This window comes from Diorhabda sublineata, chromosome 7, assembly GCF_026230105.1.
Source record: "Diorhabda sublineata isolate icDioSubl1.1 chromosome 7, icDioSubl1.1, whole genome shotgun sequence".
Taxonomy (NCBI): Eukaryota; Metazoa; Arthropoda; class Insecta; order Coleoptera; family Chrysomelidae; genus Diorhabda; species Diorhabda sublineata.
Window position 1 is genome coordinate 14,586,373 of NC_079480.1, and position 27,338 is coordinate 14,613,710.

General features: G+C 28.7%; 1 protein-coding gene across 2 annotated transcripts; it reads left to right on the top strand.

The window, feature by feature from the left end:
* The first annotated feature begins 618 nt into the window (after window positions 1-618).
* Window positions 619-26,131, top strand: LOC130447023 (facilitated trehalose transporter Tret1-like). Of its 2 annotated transcripts, XM_056783624.1 has the most exons (10): window positions 619-754; window positions 5,246-5,449; window positions 5,511-5,759; window positions 7,008-7,153; window positions 8,463-8,572; window positions 8,929-9,130; window positions 17,416-17,500; window positions 18,478-18,613; window positions 21,017-21,301; window positions 23,302-26,131. In XM_056783624.1, exons 2-10 carry the CDS (start codon window positions 5,255-5,257, stop codon window positions 24,213-24,215), a joined length of 2,322 nt encoding a protein of 773 aa, XP_056639602.1. In that variant the 5' UTR covers window positions 619-754; window positions 5,246-5,254; the 3' UTR covers window positions 24,216-26,131. The 2 variants fall into 2 exon arrangements, with proteins under 2 accessions (XP_056639602.1, XP_056639603.1); XM_056783625.1 differs by lacking the exon at window positions 21,017-21,301 and having other exon boundaries at window positions 622-754; window positions 23,302-26,130.
* Window positions 26,132-27,338: the final 1,207 nt, after the last annotated feature.

Consider the following 27,338-nt stretch of genomic DNA (forward strand, 5'->3'; position numbering starts at 1 on the left):
GTGTCCCAAAATTGATACAAAATTTGAATTAAATAGAAAAATCACATCAATATCCAGCTCAAAATTTTAAATCTTGTTAATTTTACAACACCCTTTACATAATTTGCAACATTGCAATGTTATACATGGTAATTCGAAAGATATAAGCAGTTTTTTATAAATAACTCAGTAAATTTAAGAAACTGTAGTATAGTAGACATTTTAATTTGAAGAAATTCTAATATTGCTGTCTAAAATTGCTTCGTTTTTATATATAGGGATTTAAATTAAAAGGAAATTGTAGTTTAAACAGTGTGTTCAATATGAAACCCACCAACGCTTCCAAAAATTCCAAAAAGTTGGGAACTTTTCAAAGATCCCTCTTCTTCTTAATAATATTTTAATTACTTTAAAGTAATTGAATAATTAATTTATTAATTAATAGAAGTAGATAAACTGAATAAATATTAAAAATTAATTTTCTCCTTTTGTCTACAGGGTATTTCCATAATTACGTTACGTAATTAAATATATATTAATATAAATATTATTATAATTAAAAAATTATTAAAACCGATAAGCCAAGCCCCACCAAAGATTGAAAGAAAGAAATATATATTGAATTTAAGATTCGTAATTGTACAGCAGACAACGTTCAGTTCTTTAGTGGAAGTGGTACTCGCTTTTAGTACTTCGATTGTTAATTTAAGTTCTCACTTCGATTTTTTTTTTTTGGTTTTGTCGTTAAGTGAAAAGATCGTACAGGGTTTTTGATGTAAGTTTTATAATCGATTTCTATAAATAAACTAAACATGAGGGTGTTTCGAAAAAAGTTAACCCCGTTTCTAGGATCGTTACGAGATTAATAAATAATTGTTTTCTTATTTTTTACGTTTAATGAATTTATTATTATTTCATACCAATATCGCTTTTATTATTTCATAATTTTTAAATCAAAATTTTCCGAAAAGTAAAACACTGTATGAAACTCGATCTTTTTGATGTTTTAGATCAATTTTCCAAAACGTATTTGTGTGAAATTTCAATTCAAAGTTGCCAGTAGTTTTGGTAAAATCGTAAAAATGAAGAAAATTATTTTTGTTTTTAAACTCCCTTTATCTTAAATACGATAATTTTGTGCCAAGCAAACCAAAATTAGTATTTACTTCTCTATCTATCCTATTGACGAAGAAACTTTTTTAAAACACTCTGTATATTAAACAAATAAATTACTAGTATATCATAAGATATTAGAATGAACGAGATTTTCGAAAATATTAAATTATTGAATATTGAAAATATCCCACTGATCTGTTAATGATAATGGAGCGAATTTATGAAATTATTGCATTTTCATTTGCCTTTAATATATATACAAAATTTTGTATAAATCTGATGTTTCAAAATAGGAAAAAAACGAGATCGACAATTCCGTAACGTATATAAACTAAAATTTGAGAAATAAATGATTTATAAAAAAATCCTAACTGAAAGCAATAAAAATCGTTAGAAATAAAACTAAATATGATTATACAGGATGATTGATTAATGTGAAAAAAGTTTGACCTGAGATATCAAAATGAAAATTTGAGGGATTATACCTATCGTAAATCTCCACATTTTGAAATTATTTACAATTTTACTTTATCATACTAATCAATCACCCTGTATAATTTTATAGTATCTTAACAACCTTGTATTTAATATCGGATTTGATGTGATTTTTATGTTATTATCGAATCAGAATACTGTTTATTTTCCAACCTAGTCTCCATTAAAGAAGTCACTGAATTTTATCATACTAATCAATCACCCTGTATAGTTTTATGGTACTTTAACCACCTTGTATTCAATATCGGATTTGACGTGATTTTTATGTTATTATCGAATAAGAATACTGTTTATTTTCCAACCTAGTCTCCATTAAAAAAGGCACTGAATTTTATCATATTAGAGAAACACCCTGTATAGTTTTATTGTACTTTAACCACCTTGTATTTAATATCGGATTTGATGTGATTTTTATGTTATTATCGAATCAGAATACTGTTTATTTTCCAACCTAGTCTCCATTAAAGAAGTCACTGAATTTTATCATACTAATCAATCACCCTGTATAGTTTTATGGTACTTTAACCACCTTGTATTCAATATCGGATTTGACGTGATTTTTATGTTATTATCGAATAAGAATACTGTTTATTTTCCAACCTAGTCTCCATTAAAAAAGGCACTGAATTTTATCATATTAGAGAATCACCCTGTATAGTTTTATTGTACTTTAACCACCTTGTATTTAATATCGGATTTGATGTGATTTTTATGTTATTATCGAATGAGAATAGTGTTTATTTTCCAACCTAGTCTCCATTAAAAAAGGCACTGAATTTTATCATATTAGAGAATCACCCTGTATAGTTTTATTGTACTTTAACCACCTTGTATTTAATATCGGATTTGATGTGATTTTTATGTTATCATCGAATCAGAATACTGTTTATTTTCCAACCTAGTCTCCATTAGAGAAGGTACTGAATTTTATCATACTAATCAATCACCCTGTATAGTTTTATGGTACTTTAACCACCTTGTATTTAATATCGGATTTGACGTGATTTTTATGTTATTATCGAATAAGAATACTGTTTATTTTCCAACCTAGTCTCCATTAAAGAAGGCACTGAATTTTATCAGACTAATCAATCACCCTGTATAGTTTTATGGTACCTTAACCACTTTGTATTTAATTTAGGATATGACGTGATTTTTATGCTATTGTCGAATCAGAATACTGTTTATTTTCCAACCTAGTCTCCATTAAAGAAGGTACTGAATTTTATCATACTAATCAATCACCCTGTATACTTTCATGGTATCTTAACCATATTGTATTTAATTTCGAATTAAAGGTTACTTATTATTTCAGTCGATGTTTTGGGTTTTTATAAAGCAAAATTTGCAATCTATTGTTTTACTTCTAATTTAGAGAAAATAATTTAGTACGTGTTTTTGAATTTCGGAAACAGCTGTTAGTTTGTTTCTTAAATATTGTAATTATTTATTACAAGAACATCATAACTGATTAGGGCTATATATTATACAAAGTTTTTGTCTAGGCGTTATATCCATAATATTTTTTCATATCGTTTTGTAAAATTATCAAAATAATTCTTGATAAAGCCTACTCGGACTTCTTTAAGTTATAATTACTTTTATATTTATTTCTATTGACATAAATATATGTTGAATTATACTAGATATTATTCTGATGCAATAGATATCAACATAAACAATACGTGACGATTTTTTAATTATTTACTGACCTTGAAGTCTCATGGTCAGATACCCTTAAGTAAAAGGATGTCAAATAGAAAAAAAAATAATCTTACAGGAAACTGAAGTTTAAATTTTACCTTTCGTAATCCAAACAGAAGAAAAAAAAAACTGTTCACTTAGTTAATGTAATATTTGTTTTTCCACATCGTTAATGAACTGTTATTATACAAAATTATAACCTGGCAAAATGAATTCAATTTCTAATAATATTAAAATTCACCTGATTTTTTTCCCGCGACATCTGATTAATTCCCCCTTTTTGTAAAGCGCGAACATATGATAGTTGCGGCGTTGCCGCTATTTCATCTATTTAGTTAATTTATCTAATCGTAAATATCTTTTATGTATATCGAATGTCGTATTTTCAAAATGGTTCAAGTAAATAATTGACTTTTATTAGAAAAATATACTTTATTTGATGAAAATGAAGGAAAACAAAAATATAATTTAGAATTATACTCCAGCCAACCGGGTAGGCAACAAACAATACTGCCACGAATTACATCAGAATATGTTTCACGAAATTTTATAAAAAGCAAATTGTCTACTGTCATGAACTAATAAAACTCATATATTTGTAGAAATAATTGTAGTTTTCGTAGATATCACTCAATCTCATTCAAACGTGTTATAAGGGAAGCATGTTTTTAAATTTAAATAATTGTATTTACTTCTTAAATTTCAATGAAGCGGCTTTATAGTACATACATTCATGTGAAACTAGCTTATATGCAGACGCGAATTTATAACGATTACTAAATTTATTAAATCTTACTTATTAGGCTTTCCATCGTATGGATAAAAATCTTTTATCAATTTGATCCACATCTAACAAAGTAGGCGCAAAAATAAATTATATAAAGAGATTCATAGATGTGAAGGGAACGTATTCAATTTATTACTAATCTAAGTGAAAGTATAGGGTAACGTTTATTCTAAAAACATAGAATATAGAAATATATACAAATATCAACAAAATGTCACAGAATAGTATTTCAATTAAGCCTGACAACGCTGTACGGAGAGATAACAATATGGCGGCTTGTCGTGAGCAGCAAATTTTTTATTGCAAATACAGAATGGTCAAAAGTAATTAATAAATTTATTTTTTATTAATTGTTAATGTGAATGGGTAATCTTGAGGGTAATCTAATATAGAATTATTATATAAATTTAATTGTTCGTTATTAATTTTAAGGTAAAGGATACGAAATATAACTCAGATTTTTTATAAATATGGTACAATTAAAATATTTAATTTTATATACTTATGTATATGAGTAATAATGTATACAGGGTGTTCTAAGTTAAAAATATGTTTGCATTGTCATTTTTGTTAATTAAATAGTGAATTTTCTTTAATGAATTTGTGAAAATGGAAAAAACTGATCATATGTATATTTAAATAACAGAGTTTAAGAAAATTTCACGAAAAAATATATATTAGTTTTGGCTTTAAATATTCATCTAAAATCACTAATTCGCTTATAATTGTTAATAATTTTAAATTTTTATATTTTTTATTAAACTATAATGGAAGGTTGTAGAATTGAAAATATTTAAAATTGACATATTGATAAACAAGAACCGGTTCTAATGAAGACAAAGACTTTTTCATTTGAATGTAAAAACGTGACGTCTTGAAAAAGTCAAAATTATCAAAGAAAATAAAGCTTTGTAACATTCGACGAATGAAATTGAGGAGAAACCACCCCACTGGACAAAAAAATGATGAATTTCGCTTTTTTCAGGAATATTTTTGTTTAGTTTACTGCATTATTATAATTATTGCCTGGACAGAAACATTAAAAAGTGTCCAGTTGTCTTATACCCTATGAATTTCTTGTGAATCTAGTGGGTAGTACTTTCAATTAATCATAAACTGTAATTACAAAATACTTGATAGTGATAATTTTTTCTTTCAACCCAGAACTCAAAAATGGACCAACCAACGCCTATACAAAAATTATTTAGAAACGCGAATGTTTTCATCACAGGTGGTACTGGTTTCATGGGGAAAATTCTCATAGAAAAATTACTCAGATCAACGGAAGTGAATACCATTTATCTACTTGTCAGAGAGAAAAAGGGGAAAAGTATACACACGAGAATTGACGAGCTTTTCGAGGATGTAGTAAGTACAAACTAATAGAAAAACTTATGTATCCTCAACTATATAATTATATTTCTATTAGATATTCGATGAGGTTAAGAAGAAATGTCCGAAATTTAAGCACAAAATTGAGGCGATTTCCGGGGAATGTCAACTATCTGGTTTAGGTTTAAATATCACAGACATGCAAACTTTAATATCGAAAGTTAATATAATCTTCCATGTTGCTGCTACAGTGAGATTTGACGAAAATATAAAAATAGCATACGATATTAATGTTAACGGAATCAAATACGTCATTGATTTAGCCAGAAAAATGACAAACTTAAAGGTAAGTTTCAATATATATATACTATACTTTTTCTTATATAATCAACAAAAATTTTGAATATTCAACTTACTATACGAATATTATCTATGGTTTATACCTGTATATTGAATTTTTTGAATGCTTACCTGGTTATTAAAAATTTAATCATATTCCTAACTTTTGGTGGAATTTACAACTGCACAATATATAATCACAAACACAGAACCCGAATTATTTAATTTATTTATGTTGTAAAGTATATTAAGCACGTAGTAATGAATTTTTTAGACGTCTGTTGAGTAAGATTCACAACATAATAAAAATATTCACTGCAAAAAATCCCTCAGTTTCGTCTTCTACGAAATTATAAATTCAGTTCACGGTTAACAGCTATATACTATTAAACACCTATATAAAAGTGAAAAATATGTATTATTAATCCGAAATAATTGATACAATAAAATAATTTTAAGCGGGAATCAAATTTTGTATCACTATTTATTTTCAAGGTTAGACACATATATTCCCTCGCTCGATTTTTTATCTCTCTCTCATCTATAGCGTAGTAAGCGATAGATATTAATTGAGAAAATTGTTGCCAAATGTACGTTTTTCATGTATATCTATGTAATTTGTCATTTTTTGTATACCTACGAACCCCAGTTTAAATATTTTCTTTATATTTATACAAATTTGTTAAATATCACTTATCGCGGTAAAAAGTATATTTTTAGTTACGTTACTTGAAAACAGTGGCAAAATTTTTACTAATTTTATTGAGATTGCTAACCGGGATGATGTCACAACTAGCCGCCATTTTATCTTGTTAATTATATCGAAATTATTATTAGTTATGGTGTTTTATTTCAATTTTTATGACCAAAAATATTCATTTTATTGAAAAAAACGCTCGAAAAATAAATTCTATATATACAAATAAAATGAAGTCTTTCTGTATCCACCATGACAATATGGCCGACGTTTCAAATCACATCACAATAAATCATCTATTGTCAGATAGTAAATGGATGGCGTAGCCTATGAATGCTGCCGTTATAACTCTTTCCTAATTAAAAAGTATATAATGAAATTTTCGTTTCACCCTACTAAAAAAAAGAAGTAGATATACTACTTTTTAAAAATCTGAGTTGGCGGCACTGTTGGATACCGAAAATAAGTTTTTATGAAAAAAGATGCGAATGTTATTTGATTAGGTTATTCTATGCGATTAAAATTTTAGTATAAAAACGTGTTTTTTTACTGTTTCAGTCAATCGTTCACGTTTCGACGGCTTATTCGAATTGTACGCGATCAGTGATCGAAGAGAAAATTTATGATTGCCCATTATCTTACGAAGACGTTGGGCGCATTTTGGAAAAAATATCTCACGAAGAAGCAGACGCATTAACACCAAGGTATTTATAATTTTGTTAAACTCGTCGATATGATATTTTTATTTCTTTTTAATTTCTAATACTTATTTTTTTATTCAAAATAATAACATCCACATTTCTTATTATAACATCGTGTCATCTGATTCAAGTGATAATGATCTATCATATATATCCTTGACACTAAGTAAATGACAGACATGTGACCTTGAGACAGCTTCATACTTTCTATTTATATACCTCTAATAAAGTTTTACAATTCATTACATGTCCAATTTTTTTCCTTTTGTGTGATAAGTTTGTCAACATTGTCGATAGTAGACGAGGCTATCTGAACTTTGTTGTCTCGATGGGAAAAAACTAACCGCCCATTCCAGTGTTGTCATGTTTGTTCGATCGTAAACAAAATTCTGATATTCTTTAAAGTAGTATCGGTATAACAAAATATTTTATAATGATAAAATTGGAAACAAAACAAATATTTTGGTGGCATTTTGTTATATTAACATTAAAATTGTTGATAAAATAAATGAATTATATACTAAATATACAATTTTTAAGCTTTCAATGCTGCATTAGTGAAATTTTAGTGCGAAATACAGTTAATAGAAATATATTGATTTTTTTTTCTTCGTGAAACAACTCTTATTTTCTCTTCGTAAATGTTCCCTTCTCGTATTTATTCGGAAATGAAACGACTCGAATGAACTCATATTTTCATACGCATTTTAAAATTCAGTAATGAATAATGTTGTTGAATATTTAATGTGAGAAAATTAAAATTTGTTTTCAATTTCATTAGAATATTTGCTTAATATACAATTTTGTCTATGAATTTTCCAAATTTGTATAAAATCGTTCATATTGAAGCTCTGGCAACACTTGTTTCTTCACGAATCACGTTTAATTATCAACGGCCCACTTCGTATTTGTTCGCGTGTGTTCGGCAACGAAATGATTCGAAACTTTTATATGACATACATTAAGTTTTCCTTTAAAATTGATCAATGAATAGTGTTTTGTTGAATATTTTATATAACAAAAATTCAATTTGTTTACAATTTTATTAGAATATTTGATAAATATACAATTTTATTTAAGAATTCTCTAAATTCGGATAAAATAGTTCATATTAAAGGAAATATTTCAACGGCACACTAATTGCATCAACTTGACCCATTCCATATTTGTTCGGGTTTATTCGTAAACGAAACGTATGGAAGATAATATGGCAGACGTGAATAATTTCGAAAAGTTGTGTAGTACAAAAAAATAAAAAGTTAATAGTGTTTCATTGATTATTTTTGTGTTTGTGTAAAATTTATATTCACAGACTTCTCGGAGAATGGCCGAACACGTATACATACACGAAAGCATTGGCTGAAAATTTGGTGAATGATATAGGAAAAGGATTACCTCTAGCTATATTTAGACCTTCAATAAGTAAGTCTATTTCATAAACATTTTTTGTATAATATATCAAAGTGATTAGCCTTTTATTTGTTGTTGGAAAGTCGAAGAACTGTTCTAAAATAATTTTGAAATTGAAACTTATATATTTGAGGTTATGTTATTGTTTCTAGCTTCTTTTTATTATATTTGCTAAAGGAATTGAAGTTTCTTCGCGTGTTTTCTCTAATTTTCCATCAAATTCAATATATTTCCTCTACTTTCCTCTTTACTCTACTTGGATTAATTTAGCATATTTTATTAGAATATAGATATTAAGATTTCCGAAGTATTTAAAGACTTTTGTGATTTTGAATGACGTTTATCTTGTATCGAAAAATTTTTTTTAGTTGTATCTACCTACAAAGAGCCTATCCCAGGATGGATAGACAATTTGTATGGTCCAACGGGATGTTGCGCCGGGGTGGTTACAGGGGTATTAAGAGTATTATATTGTGATCCCAATCTCGTCGCCGATATCGTTCCCATAGATACGTGTGTATCTGCTCTTATTTCCATAGCTTGGGATCTAACAACTAAGAAATCAGATACGTAAGTGTAATTGTACATTTTTTCAGTGTGGATTTAATACTCCAGTTAAATTCAATCAAAATGAATTAATCTACAATGTGAAATTTCAATCAATAAATCTGGCAACAACGCGTCTAACAAATAATGTTCTTGTAACTTGGCGGGAATTAAGTCATTGTCACAGAAGTAGTAGTAGGCGCTGGGTTTGATGTACGCCATTTTTGTTTAAACAAAATCATATTAAGTTCAATATTTTTAGTAAATTTTCATTAATACATGATAAATAATAGGTGAATAAAAACGAAATAAAATAAATTTTACTGCAATATTATTTATTTTTAATAACAAACAATTTTTTGATTAAGTTATGTTTCACATATTAGAGATGGAGGCACCAGTTATTGAGTAACCTTTAAGGAGAATTTCGAGTTTTATAAATTGATTTGATTTGGTAACGAAATTTGTAGAAGGTTACTTTTTATATTTTTGAAATGATAAAAAATTCTGAGATTAAATAAAGTTTTCAAAATACTGATAAATTTTCAATAAATACTGAGAAATATATTTATGTCTACAATTTTTGATGAAAGAGACGTTTCGGCAGACATCAACATTGTTCAGTTATTTAGTAACCGGTTACTCTATATTATGAATCTCTAAAAAATATCGCGTCGAAATAACTTCACAAAAATACCAACCCATCTCTAATGATTATTGGAAATATTTTTTTCTGAAAATCAAAAGAAAAATTATCAATTGTTGATTGGTTTAAATACTGAAGGTGGAAATGGCATTTGTCACGTAAACGTTCCTGAAAGTTCCAGAGTTTAGTAACTGTTTATTTGATAAAGGAAGTCATTGACAGAAACGACTCCCATTGAAATAGCTCCAAAATAACTTTATAAAAGTGCCGACCCACCTCTAATACGAGAAATGAATTTTTAATGGAGAAATAAAGAAAAATTGTGAAACTGTTCCAAAATAACTTTATACAAGTACCTACCCCCTCTAATATGGAAATGTCTTTATTGGAGAACTGGAAAAAAATTGTAACACTGTTCCAAAATAACTTTATAAAAGTACCGACCCACCTCTAATACGAAAAATAATTTTTTGATGGAGAAGTGGAGAAAAATTGTGAAACAGTTCCAAAATAACTTCACCTCTAATATGGACAATGACTTTTTATTGTAGAACTGAAAAAAAATTGTAACACTGTTCCAAAATAACTTTATAAAAGTACCGACCCACCTCTAATACGAAAAATAATTTTTTGATGAAAAAGTGGAGAAAAATTGTGAAACAGTTCCAAAATAACTTCATAAAATTACCTAATCACCTCTAATATGGACAATGGTTTTTATTGGAGAACTGGAAAAAAATTGTAACACTGTTCCAAAATAACTTTATAAAAGTACGGACTCATCTTTTTATGAACAATGAGTGTTTAATGTAGAATAATTGAAAAAAAAATAACCGTTGTTAATTGCTTATTTATGTCAATGTTAATGAAAACCATTCCAAACTAACGTTATTAAAGTACCCACCCATCTCTAATACGAAAAAAATCAACTATTGTTTATTGATTATATTAAATATTCAAATGGTAAATAAACCGTTCCAAAATAACGTTAAAATAAGTACCGACTCATCTCTATTTCGAGAAAAATCAAAACCGTTCCAAAATAACTTTATAAAAGTACCGACCCATCTCAAATACGAAAAAACTCAGCTGTTGTTTATTGATTATATAAATTCGAATGGTGAAAAAACCGTTCCAAAGTAACGTTATATAAGTACCGACTCATCTCTAATAGAATAAAGTCATTTTTAATGTGAAATCATTGAAAAATAAATTAACTGTTGATTGGTTACATATGTAAGTGTTATTCAAAAAAAGTAGCAGCCCATCTCTAATGTACATTAAAAACATTATTCATTTCTCGTGAACAATACAAAAAAAAACGGAAGAAAACCTGAATGGTTACATTTCAGAAAATCGGAAATAACTGTATATAATTACGTATCCGAAGTGGAAAATCCAGTAAAATGGCAAGAATTTATACAACTAAACATCCTTCAAAAATATGATTATCCAGTAACGAACGCCCTCTGGACCGCTTTTGTCGTATTAACCCACAACAAATATATTTTTTGGTTATTAACGTTATGTTTACATATGATCCCCGGTATAATATTGGACGCTTTCGCAGTTTTAACCAGACACAAACCAAAGTGAGTTAAATCAACTCATTTTAATACTTCGAAACTTCAATCTCAATCTTTTCCAGAATGATTGAAGTCTATAAAAAAGTACACAAATTCACAACGAGTATTTCATACTTTTCGACACGCAGTTGGAAATTTTCCAATAAAAATACGACCGACTTGTGGGAAAAACTCGACGATAGAGATAAGAAATTATTTCTGTTTAGCATGACCCTCGTAAATTGGCTCCAGTTTTTTAGATTTTACATTAGGGGCATCAGAAGGTATCTGCTCAACGAATCTGATAATACGTTAAAAGAAGCCAAACAAAAACAAAAATGGTTAGTAACATTTAAATATCATATTTCCTCATTTTTCATAGTAATAGTAAAAGTACGGCAACGATGTTCGATTTTCATTTCATATAACCGTTTTTATCATAGAGGTATTACCATAGAGTAGGCATGCCTACAAGTGAGAGCTTCTCGCTGAAAAGAGAAAGAGAATCATTTATGTATTTCTATCTCTTTCTTTTGTTGCGTACTGCGCATGCGTGTTTCTGATTCAACGGGCAACGGTAAAGTGCGTACACGAAATCCAATCAACGCGCATGCGCCATTAGACAGAGACAGCAATACATAAATTATTCTCTCTCTCTTTCTATCGGCCAGACGTTCCCACTTGTATGGGCGCCTATAGCATGCCTAGTCTATCTGTAATATCTCTATGGTTTTTATAGTGTATGTTCTGTCATTGTGTTTTTTATTTGATGTAGGCAATTAACAGTACAATGCGCGCTATAATGGTTGCCTACATTTGTTATTAATTAAAAATCAGTTCATTGTATCATTGTATAAAAAAAAACATAAGAAAATAACAAAAAATATGCGCCGTACATAATGATTGCCTGCATTAGTATATTTGCATTTCATAGAACTATACGTAACGAAATGTCAATAATTATATCAGTCGAAATAGACTTCTTAGAATGACGTTTTGATTTGTGATTGACAGTTTCCGGTATAAACAACTTAAAATATAATTTTTTTTATAATCGACATTAATAGTTGAGTGAATAATAAAAATATAAAAAAAACAATTAATTTTTTGAATATTTTATACTAATTTCGTTTTCAGGTTGGGCTTTTTTCACACCACAGTAAAATATTCGTTCATATTTTTAATTTATAGCGCCATTTCAAAACTGTTCTCGACTGGACTTTCTTTAATGTTTTGATTGTAAATTTTCCATTGAGTTTTTAACTTTTAAAGGAAAATGTTAAAGACAGTGATATTCGATTTTCATTTTTTCGTAACAATTTTCATGTTGTGAATGTAATATCAAGAGTTTTAGCCATTTTTTGCAAAAATCAATGCCAATGACAGAAATGGTGACCGATTAATAGAAATATTTTTAATTTAATAAATTATAAATAGAACCTCATCGTATTATTTTTTCCTTATCCAATTAAAATTTAGAAAGAAAGAAAAAATTGAGAACGAAGAATAAAACGAAATAGAGAGAAATCGACGGTTGCAACTGTTAAAAATGGAAATAAGGGTAAAGGAAGTGATAACAAGCTTAGAACAGAAGAAGAGATAGAGATAATAATGGAAGGAACAAAGAAGGAAGGAAGGAATGAAATTGAAAAAATTGTAGAAAAGAGGGGAACAGAAAAAACGGAAATTGTATATAATAGAGAAAAAAAAAAGAAAAAGGAATAAATAGAGAAGAAAGGAATAAAGAATAAGAAGATAAATTAAGAAGACCAAAGAAGATAAAGAAAAGAAGAAGAAATAACAAAATAAGAGTTGAAAGAGAAGAAAATAATGGAAGAAACAAAAAAGGAAGAAAGGAATGAAATAGAGAAAATTATTGATAATAGAAAAAAAGTGGAATAGAAAACGGACAAATGAAGAAAGAACAGAAAGGGATAGAAGCGAACAAAGAATATGAAAATGAATAAAGAAGAAGACTAAAGGAGATAAAGAAACGAAGAAGAAATCATAAAATAAGAATTGAAAGAGAAAAAAGAGAAGACAATAATGGAAGAAAAGAATGAAATTGAAAAAATTATTGATAACAGAAAATAAAATGATAACAGGAAGAAATCGAAAAAGATGAACAGAAGAAACGGAAATTGGAAACAATAAAGAAAAAGGAACAAATGAAGAGAAGTAGAGAGGAGTAGAAATGAACAATAATAAACAATAAGAAAATAAATAAAGAATAAGACTAAAGGAGAAAAAGAAAAGAAGAAGAAAAAAAAATAGTAGGAGAAGGATAGAACATTGAACGGAATAGACGGAAGGGATAAATAGCGGAAAAATTATAATGAAAAGAAAACAAAAACATTGGGAGAGAAAAAAGAGAGAAAGAGAAAAAAAGATGAAACAGAAGAAGACGATGAGGAGAAATACATAAAAAAGGAGAATAAATCAAGAAATAAACGAAGAAAATGGAATTGAAGATAGGAAAGAATTATAAGAAGCAGAGAATATCATGAGGAAAAAGATAAACAGTGAGGAAATTATGGGAAAACAGAACAAATAAAATGAAATAAGAAGACAAATAAAAAGAAAGTGAATAAACAGAAAAGAAAAAAGTTTTGTAATATGAAAGAAAAAGAAAAGAAACGAAAAAAAGGGAAAAAATAAAAATATATGAGGGCAAATGAATTAGAACTAGATAAACGTAAAATAGAAAGCAAAAGATTGGAAATAAACAATAAAATAGGAAAACCGAAAGAAATAAGAAAAGTTTAAAAGAAAATAAAAAAAAAGAAAATGAACAAGGAAAAAATTTAAGACAAAAAATAAAATATGAGTGAAAGATATATAAGAAAATATCTGAAGTAAAATTAGAAATCAATAAAATAACAGAGGAAATAGATAAAAAAGAAAATACAAAGAAAGTAAGAGCTAAAAAAAATGAAATTGAAAATAGAAATTAAGAAATTGATACGAAATAAAGAAAGAAATAAAAAATTTATGAAAAAAAAACGAAATTAAAGAAACAGATTGAAATAAAACATTTAAAACTAGGAAAAAAATAAATTAATATAGACAGCCATACATCGTGATGCCATATCACTTATTTTGATCGCATATTCTCTTCTTTTCGTTCTAATATACAATTAACAGATAAATGAACACTTGCTATTTGCCTAATCGTGTACGTTTGTTTAGTAGTGTATATAAGTCACTTTCCAAGTACACCCGATCGAGCACATCAGTGCGCAATACTTCACTATACGTTCCAGATCGTCGTTTTTAAGATTTGCATTATTACTTAATGAAAAAGACTATAAAAGGGCTTAAGAAGGTATATATAGTTTCAAACTATTCGTATTTTATATTAAATTAAGTATCTTGTATTTTGGATCACGGCAACAAATACATAATTAATTAGTGACATGTTTTCAAATTTGACACAACGTACCGAAGTTTGTTCCAATAGATTCTTGTGTGTCAAACTCGTGAACGTCGAGCCCACGGATTTCGTACACTTTATAAATTCGAAAGCAACTATAAATTTCGCGCCAACTGACCCGTAATGTTCGAGAAAATTAAATATTTCGATATCACATCGTATATTATGAAAATACGGTTTGTGGTGAAAAATTTTGAATATGCGACGGTTGATTTCATTGAATTTCCCGCAAAAATCGAACCTGTATGATCAAATATATGCAAAAAGAAAAAACCTTGATCTTCAAAGCCATCTTAAACTATAGTAGGGGGAGCGGAATGTGGTTCGCGAAGAAAGTGTTTATATCCACTCGTGTGTCTACTAACATCTTTTCATTTCCATCTTCAATGTAACATAATGAAAATGTAAGTACAAATATAATTTGAATTATTTTCCTTTAATTCCATTTATTAAAATCACGTAAATAGTTAGATTCAAATAATTAAATCTGTAATACTTTCTCTCATATATCATCAGATTGAAGTTATACGCATTTAAAATACGTTAATTCACTACGTTTCAATTGTCTAATGTTGTCATTATAATGCAGGATGTCACACTTCAAAGTAATTTTATTATATCATTAAATTTATAGACAAAGTTTATAGACAATTACCTAAGAAGTATAAGTATTGAAATCAAATTTAGAAACGTCTGATACAAAGATATTAACTTAGGAATGTAACAAAACTAGAAGATATTTAATAAAAATTATATATGTATTTATCTTAGTAACAAGGTTTAAAAACTAGTTTTTGAACATTTTAATAGAAAACTAGTTTTTGTTTATCTTAAATACAGGGTGCTTGATGCAAACTGAATATACTAATAATTTCGATTAATTTTTAGTATACGTTCAAAACGATGTAATTATACGTCATATAATAATGAATTTATCACTTGATACTGTCAAATGTCAAATATGACAATTAAACTCATAGGAACTAAATTAAAAATATTTTTAATAATTATTATTAGTGATTTTCGAAATTGCAGTAACTAAACAGATTTAAAATGATTAAATGAGATTATTAATCATATATCACGGTGTTGTCAGATTTATTGTGAGAATTTCTTGTTTTTCATTTACATTCTACGAGGACGGTTCGATTTTTTTTATCAGAAAGTTTTTTTTTTATTTAAATATCAAACATTGATCAAATTTTTTTGTTTCTTCTATCACAGCGTTTTATTCGTTAGGTTATAAAAAAATGCTAATAATTTTGATTCAAGTTTACTATACATTCAATACTATTTAATTATACGTTATATAATAAGGAATGTATCATTAGATACTGTCAAATGTCAATTAAGACTAATAATAAATTAATCAGAACTAAATTAAAAATATTTCCAATAATTATTGTTAATGGTTTTCGAAGTTTCAGTAACTAAACAGATTTAAAATGATTAAACGAGGTTATTAATCTTATATCAGAAAATATTGAGTTGGTAGCCGTGTGACATTAATCTACGGTGTTGTCAGATTTATTGTGAGAATTTCTTGTTTTTCATTTACATTCTATGACGACGGTTCGATTTTTTTTATCAGAAAGTTTTTTTTTATTTAAATATCAAACATTGATAAAATTTCTTTATGTTTTTTCTATTACCTTTACTTTTAGTTACATTTATTTCTAGATGTTTCCGTTAAAATCGATTTAAATAGTATTAATATAAGTCATAACATTTTCAGATGAAGTTTTCAGTTTGCATCAAGTTGTACACTATAATTAATCTATGACTTCAACAATAAACAATAAGTATTTACATAGAAGTACGGAGGAAGAATTCTGAAAATTACGTAAAAATATACGTTTTATTCAATATTAATAAATTTAACTATATAATTTGAACAAACATTTAGAGTTTTATAAAGTATATTATATTTAGATCCATGATATTAGTATTGGAGCAAATTAAAAACATTTTCACACGTTTACGAGTGTGTTACGATAGGTAAGCTGTGTAAGCAAACATGGCGGATGTGGGCGCCTTTCGAGGCGTGGCAAGCATGAAAATCTAGCATGATAAAATTCATTATATAATACTAAGGCTGCTACTTAAGTTTTGAGGAAAATAGAAACAAATATTTGTAGTTGGATATGGCTTTATTGTTTTTTAAAATATTCTCCATTAAGATCAATACATTTTTCCTTTTCCAACATATAATTTGAACAGATCAACCGCTTCTTCAGGAGTAGAAAAACGTTGATCTCGCAATTTATTTTTGATCTTCGGGAATAAGAAGAATCCTGTTGCCAAAAAAGGACTGTACGCCGAATGACCCATCAATTGGATGTTTTGGAAAATGGTTCGTCTTCTGCGATTGGTTTCCTTAATTTTTTTCGTTCGACACTAGATTATTTTGAGCGATTGTTACATTATGCGGCATCCAATGCTAACAAATATTTTTGGTTGAATTTACGTCGTAAGTCCTAGAAAATCATCGCATGGAGTTTCAAGTATCTGTAAACACGTTCTGAATACGTTCACCATTAATGTCAAAATTAATGACGTCAGATTTGACATATTTACATTAGTGTTGCCATATGTCAAATCTTAAGTAGCAACCCTCTAATATCAACTTATCATTTATTTAAAGAAATCGTTTATTCACTTCTAGCTCACTGCCTATATGTTTCCAATATTTCGTTGACAACAACGATAATGAAGAAGTGGAAAATAGATGGCGCTTATTACTAAAACAGGTAAACGTGTAATAGAATAAGTTTTGTCGTTTTATGGTAAATCGCGCTATCAAATTCGTGTGGATGTACAAAGACCTCTAGTTTCCAAAAAAAAAATCATTTCATCCCGATCTACAATACAGGTTCGTTTCTTGTTTTAAGAAGTTGTAGAACTACGATTCTCAATACTTTGAGATTTGTTTTTTCCCTTGGCCGTGCGATTCATCTCCTTTTGTATGATTCCATGACTAACTTCCTTGGAACACTTCTCAATCGAGCGCGTTTTGCAGTGGCTGGTCCAATTTCTCGATTTGTTCCCTTGTGATTGTTTTCTATGGGGGTTCTTTGATATCTCCAACATTTCATTCAATTATTTACTATCTATACAGCATACTCTGGGTGAGAATAATTCTTCGTTATCAACAGTATAATATTGGGTACGTAAGTTTTGACGAGACCGAAGTGCAAATTAGTTGTCGACCAAATGAGGTGACGACTCAAGAAATGTTGAAGAAAATCCACAAATCATCGACTGAAAGTCCTCTAACTACTCAGATCTTCCTGATTGTATATTCCAAATCATGTTAGAGTATACGAGGTGTAAAATAAAGTAGTGAGAAGAGAACCAGAACAGAATGAAACACGATAAACACAGATAGTTGTGTTAACACGCGATATTTCTTTTTAAAATTTTCAAATTGCTATCACTCACAATCTAATTAGAGCTGTCAAATTTATACACATGTCTTATGAAGGTTAGATCCAACTGACGCCATCTATATGTCAACCTTCGAGCTTTTCAACGCTTCTACAACTTATCTCGATTTAGTTCACAATCCGAGCGCATTTATCGTTTGAATTATACATTTTTCTGCTAAAATTCTACGATTTTATGGAGGTAGTTTTGTCTCTTGAGTAGTTTATTAGTAAAAAAAAAACGAATTATCAAGTTTAAGAAGTTCTTTATGTGACTTGTTGTACGTGAATCTGAATTTTAGACTTTGGTCGCTTTGGGTCCTTTACTATTAACAACTTCTGCTGGAATGACGTTTGGTTACTCGGCTATTTTACTACCTCAATTGGAGTCAAACAATTCTACCATCGTTGTCAACAAAGTCGAAATGTCTTGGATAGGTAAGAGAATATATAGTTGAGGACTGCTTTATATACAGTCTTTAGTAATTTATATTATAAGAGATTATCCAAATAGTTGAAAACTACACATTATTGATGTTTTCTGCTGTACCATAGCGCCATCTTGCCATATTAGCCCCGATCCTTTCTTCTCCCTGTTTAAGTCCTCCTCCCGAGCTCTTCTCGCGACACGAGCGACAGATTCCATATTTGACCTAGTGGAAAAGCTTTGTTTCAAAGCCAGGGACTCCTGTAGGATTCTTCATATCTGGAAAGCCTCACCTGATGGTACAAATACAACGAGACTCCTAAGTTGTGCTATATTCCAGTGAATCGTTTCTGGACTTCAATTTATTGATTCAACACATGGAACAAGTTTTTATCTTGTTATATTAGTACAGAGGATTTGGCCTAGTGGAAGAGCGCAAAGTCATCGACTCCTGGAGGATTCGTCAGATCTGGAAAGCCTCACGTTATGATACAAGTCTATTTGTGTTTGTTTTTTAGTTTTTTATCCATTTTCTTTATCTGTTTTCTAGCATAATTCCTGAATTCTGATTTCCTGCCTTCTAATTCTAATATCTGTGCTCCGCTCAATTATATATCGGAGAATCACTTCTTGATTTCGCTTTTCCCCATTCTATAAGTGAAGTTTTAACTTGAATTCATAGCTCTTTTCTATCCTATATGGGAAGTTTATACATGAATTCCCAACTCTTCTTCATCTTCTATTCGAGGCTATATTTCGAATTCTCCAGCTCTTCCTTTTTCTGCATCTTCTTCATTCTATATCAGACGCTTGATCCTGAATTTCTACGTCTTCTTCATCTTATATTTGAGGCTCTATCCTGAATTCTCCAGCTCTTCTCTCTATATCTTCTCTATTCTATGTCTGAGGCTTAATCCTGGATTTATACGTCTTTTCTATTTTATTTTTGAGGCTCAATCTTGGTTTCTCTAGCTCTTCTCCTTTCTATGTCTGATGCTTAATCCTGAATTTCTACGTCTTCTTCATCATATATTTGAGGCTCTATCCTGAATTCTCTAGCTCTTCTCTATATATCGCCTTTATTCTATTTTTGAGGCTCAATCTTGGATTCTAGTTTTTCTCCAATATCCTGCCTTGTCAATCTATCTCAGAGACTCATTTCCTCAACTCCTTTTAAAGTTTTTATATCAGAGTTTAACAAAACATGTGATCATGCGGATGTTGAACTCCATCATCGATCTCTGTCTGATTGTTTCCTCGGTCCCTTGTATCATAAATGTTTCCTAATATAGTCCAAATTATCGCTTTTTAAAAAAAATTGATCTTAATATAAATTTAGAATATTTCATGTTAAAAATTGTTCAATTTCATTTAGGGGGGTTAAAACTGGTTTAAATAGATTCCAAAAATCACTTTTTTGGAATTTTCTCGAAAATTAATGAAGATATAAGGAAAATTTTCGAGCAAAAATTTGGAAATTGATATCTTGTTTCAAATAACTTTAGGCATATTTGCAGAAGAAAAAAAATATTTGAAATAAATTGTAAAAATTTAAAACTCAGCTTTTAGGTCTATAAGAAATCAAAAATATGTTTTTTTACCACACCATAATGTCAAGGATGATATATTATTTAAAAGTTATAAATGTTCATTTTTTTTACAATAATTTATTAAAAAATTTCCCAAATCAACGTTTTCCTTTCCATGTCTATTTATTTCGATTTAAAAACTTGTTATACGACTTAAATTCAGAGAAACCCTCGTATAACAATTATTAATTTTTATTCTTACATTTTTCGTAATAATCAATAAGAAATTAAAGTATTATGGTATTAAAAAAAACAATCCTCATATTTTTTGTTTAAAATTTTTTACAAACTTTTCAAAATATATGAAAGAAAATAGATGTTTGTATACTTTCCAATTATTTCCTACCCTTGTGAGAAAACTATGAATAATTTATATGGAAATCAAATTATATTTTATAAAAAGCGAACTTACCTCTTCGATAGAAATTTAAATCCAAATTTTACTGGACTATAAGCCGGTAGATTTAGCGGGAACATAACTGTCATTCACCTTACACATACAAGGTTGCCAGTACAAACATTTTATAAAATAACTCGATACAAGAGAAAGTAGGCAACTAATATTACGCGTACGTATATTCAACGTGTATGTATAATTGTCTGTAATTCACTTAATAATATTTGTTGAATAAATTAGCGCCACCTAGTAATGTTTTAATCAATTTTAATATTAATATCTGTAAATATAAACAAAATGGAGGTTATAAATTAATTAATTGTAATAATTTTCAACTTTCATATATATTTAATTCGGAATATCAACTACTTTAACTTTCGTGAAAATTTCATTGTCTATCTGGTTTTTTTGTAAAATTCGTTTTTCAGCTTCGTTGGCTGCTCTCCCGATGGCGCTAGGCTGCGTTATAGGTGGAATCCTTTTAAACAAACTCGGAAGAAAAGTTACCCACTCGGTTTCTTGCATACCGATATTCTTAGGTTGGTTTTCCATATACATGGCGAATCATGTGACAATTATATTTTTGGGAAGATTCGTAACCGGTTTGTTTAATGGTATACTGGCTACTGCTACCGGGGTTTACATAGGAGAAACCTCTGATCCCAAATACAGGGGGTTTTTATTAGCCGGTATATCGTTCTCTGTTGCCTTTGGTACGTACATATATCGAATTATGTGAATAATTGATTGTTATATTTGACATATTTGAAAATTTCGTTTTTTTTATCATTTTTTTGTAAAACCAGTTTTATGTTGTTGGGAGAAATTTGTGGACTCGATAGTTCCACGTGGCAAGGTCATTAGATTTGTTCGGTACAGCGTCGTCTGGATACAGGTGGTTTGTAGGGGCGATAGGGGGACATTTAAAACGAATTTTGTTTGAAATGAATCGTTAGATTATGCGTAATCGTTGTTTTTCGTGGAAATTATTTGAATTTATATTTTTTTTCTACGAAATAATTTCTATATGAATTTTTGGTAAAAATTGGAAAAAAAAATAAATTCATTGGTTATAGTTTTTGAAACAAAATTTCCTTTGGTATGAAAATTTGGAAAAAAACTTTTGCTTAAGTAGAGAGGTCAGTTTTTCGAAAAAAAAAATATTGATGAAAAATTGAGCGAAATTCATGAAACTTTGATTTCCCGGAAAATTTTAAGTTTGATTTGAAAATTGAGGTGATTTTTGAAATTTTTGGAAAAAAATTCATATCACTTAATTTCCCACGTATTTTCAGTATAAAATCATATTTACTACTTCTTTCAAAAACCGGGAAATTTTTGAAAAATTTTCATCATACTCGTATAAAAAATGAAATATTTCTGTGACAATGCGAGATATCGATTGATTATATTTGGGCATCAATTGATAAAAGAAGTGTGCCTCTAAGTAAATTTTCGAATTTTATTCTGACAGTGTCGTATTTGTGAAAATTATACAGGGTGAAAGTTAAAGTAAAAATGATTTTGAAAAGTAGAACTTTGGAAATTGATAGTATCTAAAGTTGTGGAATGGCAACGTTGTAATATGAAACAATTCAAAGAGGAACGTTGATACTATCACAGAAAAAATACGGAATGTTTTTCGATATTATACAAAGCGAATTATGAAACATCAAAGTTGAAGTTTGGAAATGAAAGTTCCGATATCAAGGGTCGTTTTGGTATGAAAATTAAAACAAATTGTATCTTTGATTTTTATGGAATTTCGCAAAAAGGTTATTTTCATAAAAAAAGTTCAAAAAAATCAGTTTCTCGAAAAAAAATGGTTGTAGGTGAAGAAAATTCATTTAAATTGGATTTTACTGGAAAACAAAGCGTTCATTATGAAAATTGTGACGATTTCCGGAATTTCTGGAAGAAAATACATAATATCACATAGTTTTCCACATACTTTCAGTAAAATTTTTTCCAAAAACCGCGAAATTTTTGAAAAATTTCCATCATACTTGTATAAAAAATGAAATATTTCTGTGACTATACGAGATATCGATTATTTTTTGACATCAATCGTTGCAAAAAATGTGCCTATTAATTTTTCATATATTATCCCCAATATTGTATTTGTGGAAATTATACAGGGTGGAAGTTGAAGTGAGAATGTTTTTGACAACTAATATTAATTCATGATATCTACAATTGTGGAATGGCAACGTTGTAATATGGAAAAATCCAAAGAAAAACATTAATATTACCATAAAAAAATAACAGCGTTTTCGAGATTATACAAAGCGAGTTAAAAAAATAAAATTTGAGGTTTCGAAACTAAATATCCAATTTCAAAGGGTCCCTTTGGTATAAAACTTTTTGCATATAGTGGTTTTTTGATACGAGAGTTTCGAAATAAAATCAGTTTCTGGAAAAAAAATTATAGGAGAAAAATTATAAAAAATATCGATTACTTCTGTGTATCCATCGATAAAAAAAATATGTCCCTAAATAAATATCCACATTTGATTCTGTTAGTTTTATATTTATAGAAATTACACAGGAGAATATTTTGATCATACCCTGTATGTAAAAAATCTAATATTCACAATTTTCCGTTAGAAAATTTCTTCAAATATAATCAATGTTAATTTTCCCCTCAAAATATTTATTTAACGATACGAAATATACAGGGTATTAATAAAACTAATTAAATTTTAATATTTAGGTTTGTTCATGGTCCATTTAATAGGAACGTTCCTAACGTGGAAGAATACGGCCCTGATATGTTCCATACTCCCATTGATCAGTCAAATAATAATTCATTTCGTACCAGAATCACCTATATGGTTAGCAAACGAAGGAAGAATCGCAGAAGCCAAAACGTCATTCTTTTGGTGTCGAGGACGTTCAGAAGAATCTAATAAAGAATTAGATTCGATACTACAACGTCGTAACCAATCCCCGAAAGATGAAAATCGAAATTACAAGGAAAAATTCAACGAAATTTTCGTACCGGAATTTTTAAAACCATTAATAATACTGACAGTTTACGTGACGACTAAACAATGGTGTGGAATAAACGCCATAGCTTTTTATTCGGTCGCCATAATGAAGGATACAGTGGGAAACGTCGATGAGTATCTGGCAACGTTGTTAGTCGATTTGATCCGTGTCGTGATGGCGACTGCGGCATGTTTTCTCATAAAAAATTTCAAACGACGACATTTGGCGTTAATAAGCGGTATAGGTACTTTTGTATCTTTATTTTTTTTAAGCGGGGTGACGTTTTTCGTGAAAATATATCCCTCGAATCAAATTGGTTACTTCACTATGTTGTTTTTGATATCTTATATCGTGTTTGTTAGTATAGGGTTGGTGCCGTTACCTAGTTCTATGAACGGGGAATTGTTTCCGGTTAAATTGAAAGGACTCGGTTGTGGGGTTTCGTCTTTCGTGGCTTTTTCGATGTTTTATTCGGTAGTACAAACTACCCCTATTATATTTGGAAATTACGGACCGAGCGGTGGTTTTCTTATTTTCGGTTTGGTCGCGTTCGTTAGTACGATTTTCGTTTATCTATTTTTACCGGAAACTAAGGGAAAACCCCTACACGAAATCGAGGATGCTTTCAAAAGTTGAGGTCAAAAAAAATATTTTTTAGTGGGAGTTTTAGAGAAAAAAAAATATTTTTTTTATTTTCCGAGGTAAAGAAAATATCCGAATACTTTTTGTTTAATTTTGTGGGGTTAAGAAATCGCGGGAAATATTTTATCGTATACGAGGGGTGGTGGATGAGTAATTGTTTAATTCCATCGCGTTTAAAGAGGGAAAATTTGATTTTTCATATTAACAAAATGTGCAGGGTTGAAAGAAATTTTTATCGACATAACGGAATTAATTTTGAAAATTTCTATATACGAGGTAAATTCAAAATTATTCAATTATTTACATAAATTTTACTAAATATCTTCGGAAATATCGATTTTTTTGTAAAAAAATGTTTGGAACTAATTTTTTTCAATTTTCCGAGGTAAGGAAAGCGGAGGAAATATTTTATCGTATACGAGGGGTGGTGGATGAGTAATTGTTTAATTCTATCGCGAATAAAGAGGCGGAATTTGATTTTTTATATTAATGAAATGTACAGGGTTGAAAGGAGTTTTTATTGACGTAACGAAATTAATTTTGAAAATTTCTATATACGAGGTAAATTCAAAATTATTCAATTATTTCCATAAATTTTACTAAATATCTTCGGAAATATCGATTTTTTTGTAAAAAAATGTTTGGAACTAATTTTTTTTCAATTTTCCGAGGTAAGGAAAGCGGAGGAAATATTTTATCGTATACGAGGGGTGGTGGATGAGTAATTGTTTAATTCTATCGCGAAAAAAGAGGCGGAATTTGATTTTTTATATTAATGAAATAACGAAATTTATTCAGAAATTTTTTCATATACGAGGAGAATTTAAAATTATGTATCGGTCCGTTAGTAGAAAAGTGACATAAGTCAAAATTAGTAAATGCTCAGAATTTTTAAACTGCTGTATTGAACATGTACTAATTTTGACTTGTGTCACTTTTCTACCAACGGAACGATACATAATTTTAAATTCACCTCGTATATAAAAATTTTATAAATTAATTCCGTTATATCGATAAAATTTCCTTTCCGCACTGTACATTTTTTTCATAATAAATCAAATTGCGATTTTTTCGGAATACGATAAAATATTTCCTCCCTTTTCTTACCTCGTAATATTAAAAAAAAATCTCTTAGAAACTTTTTTTCTATAAAATCGATATTTTTGACGATATCCAGCAAATTTTTTATAACTTTATATCGCTCCGTTGCGTTGGTAGAAAAGTGACACAAGTCAAAATTATCGTACATAAATTGAAACCGATATTAATAAGTTGAGTAAAGATTAGTTTTATGAAAAAGTGTCACAACTCTAATAACGGCTAGAATTCTCCTCTTATTTATTTATTGACTTGTGTCACTTTTCTACCAACGCAACGGAGCGATATAAAGTTTTAAAATTTTACTGAATACCGTCAAAAATATGGATTTTAGAGTAAAAAAGTTTTTTTGAAATTTATTTTGAAGATTTTTACTAAAAAATATTGTAACAAAAATTGTGTAGGCCAGTGTATATTTCCGAGTTCATTTACGTGCGTCTATTAAATATCGTGCAGTCAATTGCCTCGATCGCGGATCCGATTCCGAATCGGTTCAGGAACTAATCGCATGCGCACTTTCAAAAATGTTATTCGCGGCTAGATCAGTTCTGATTGTTTGTTTGTATAAATAAATTTTAGTCTTCTATGGGTACAAAAATATACGGGGGTTAGTAGTAATTACACTTTAATTCTATTTTCGATTTTTCGAAATTTTTCGCGGGACTGATTGAAGCCGGTGGAAGAAAAACTTACAACTTAGTATTTAAATTTTTCCGATAAAATTGGATGGAGATTTAATTTTCTGTATATCAAAATCGACGAAATTCGAATTCGATTTGAATGTAGAATTTTTTTAAACGATTTTTTTTTAAATAAACAATTATTCAATGATATTTCGTTTTATTTATAACCCGATATACCAATTCGAGGTTCCTTCTTATCCCCGCAATTCATTTGAATGAATCGACTGTAAGTTCTAATATAAAATTGAAGCGGAATTTTTTTGAAATAATTTTTTTAGTGTTTTAATTCAATTAGACACTAAAACCATGAAAATACGAACAGAAATAATTTTATGTGACTCCATTTTTGTAATAATTCTTTTTTTCCGGTTATAACAGTATTTTATACATATTGGGACATCCGGTATATTCTCGGGTAACTAATTTCTCGAGAACTGTTCTTTCTAAAGATGTTACGAGTAACTCCCATCTCTATTAAACTTAATTTTCATACGTTTTTCGTGGATATCTGTATGAGATTTCGATTCGTAATAATAAAATGAAAATAACGCCATCTAACCATCGAAATACTAACGAAAACAATTTTTTTCTTCTCCAATTTTTGTAATTTATTTGTGTTCATATTATATAATATTCAGTCATCCATATTGAGTCATTAAGAATTTGTTTTGAAGAACTGTTATTTGTAACGTTGCTACGAGAAACTCCCATCTCTAGTAAACTTTCTTTATTTTCATACATTGCTCGTGGATGTCTGTATGGGATTTTGGTTCGTATCTAATAATAAAATGAAAATTACTTTAACGATATTATGTATAAATTATTTGTAGTTTACACAGTTGGATTATTTCTTCGAAACGTAGAAATCCAAATTTCGTAAGTGCCGCTTAAAATTCTAGTCACCTTATGACACACAGTCATGCTCCTTCGACCCAATTATACATTTCGATTACATATTCTCAAAGTTACTCAATCTATTTGGAGAAATTTTTATTTAAAGATATCGTACGTTGAAATGAGAAAACGATTTCGTGAATAACATGCTTTTAAAAATGAACATACCTGCAAAAAGAAACGAATTTTAAATAGAGAATAAATATTAATATATTTCTGAGAAGTTTATTTTTTGGACAGTAACCTAAAATTAGTATTTAAAAGCTATTTTTAATATTTTTTTTAAAACCAACAAAAATTTCCTAAAGCGATCCACACACGTTATGAAATATAAAAATCGCTTATAACGTGTTAAGTTGTGATAAATGATTGTGATTGTGTGTGAAACTAATTTTTCTTCTAATTTCATATGAACGCTTCTTATTAAGAAGAGACTAGTTAC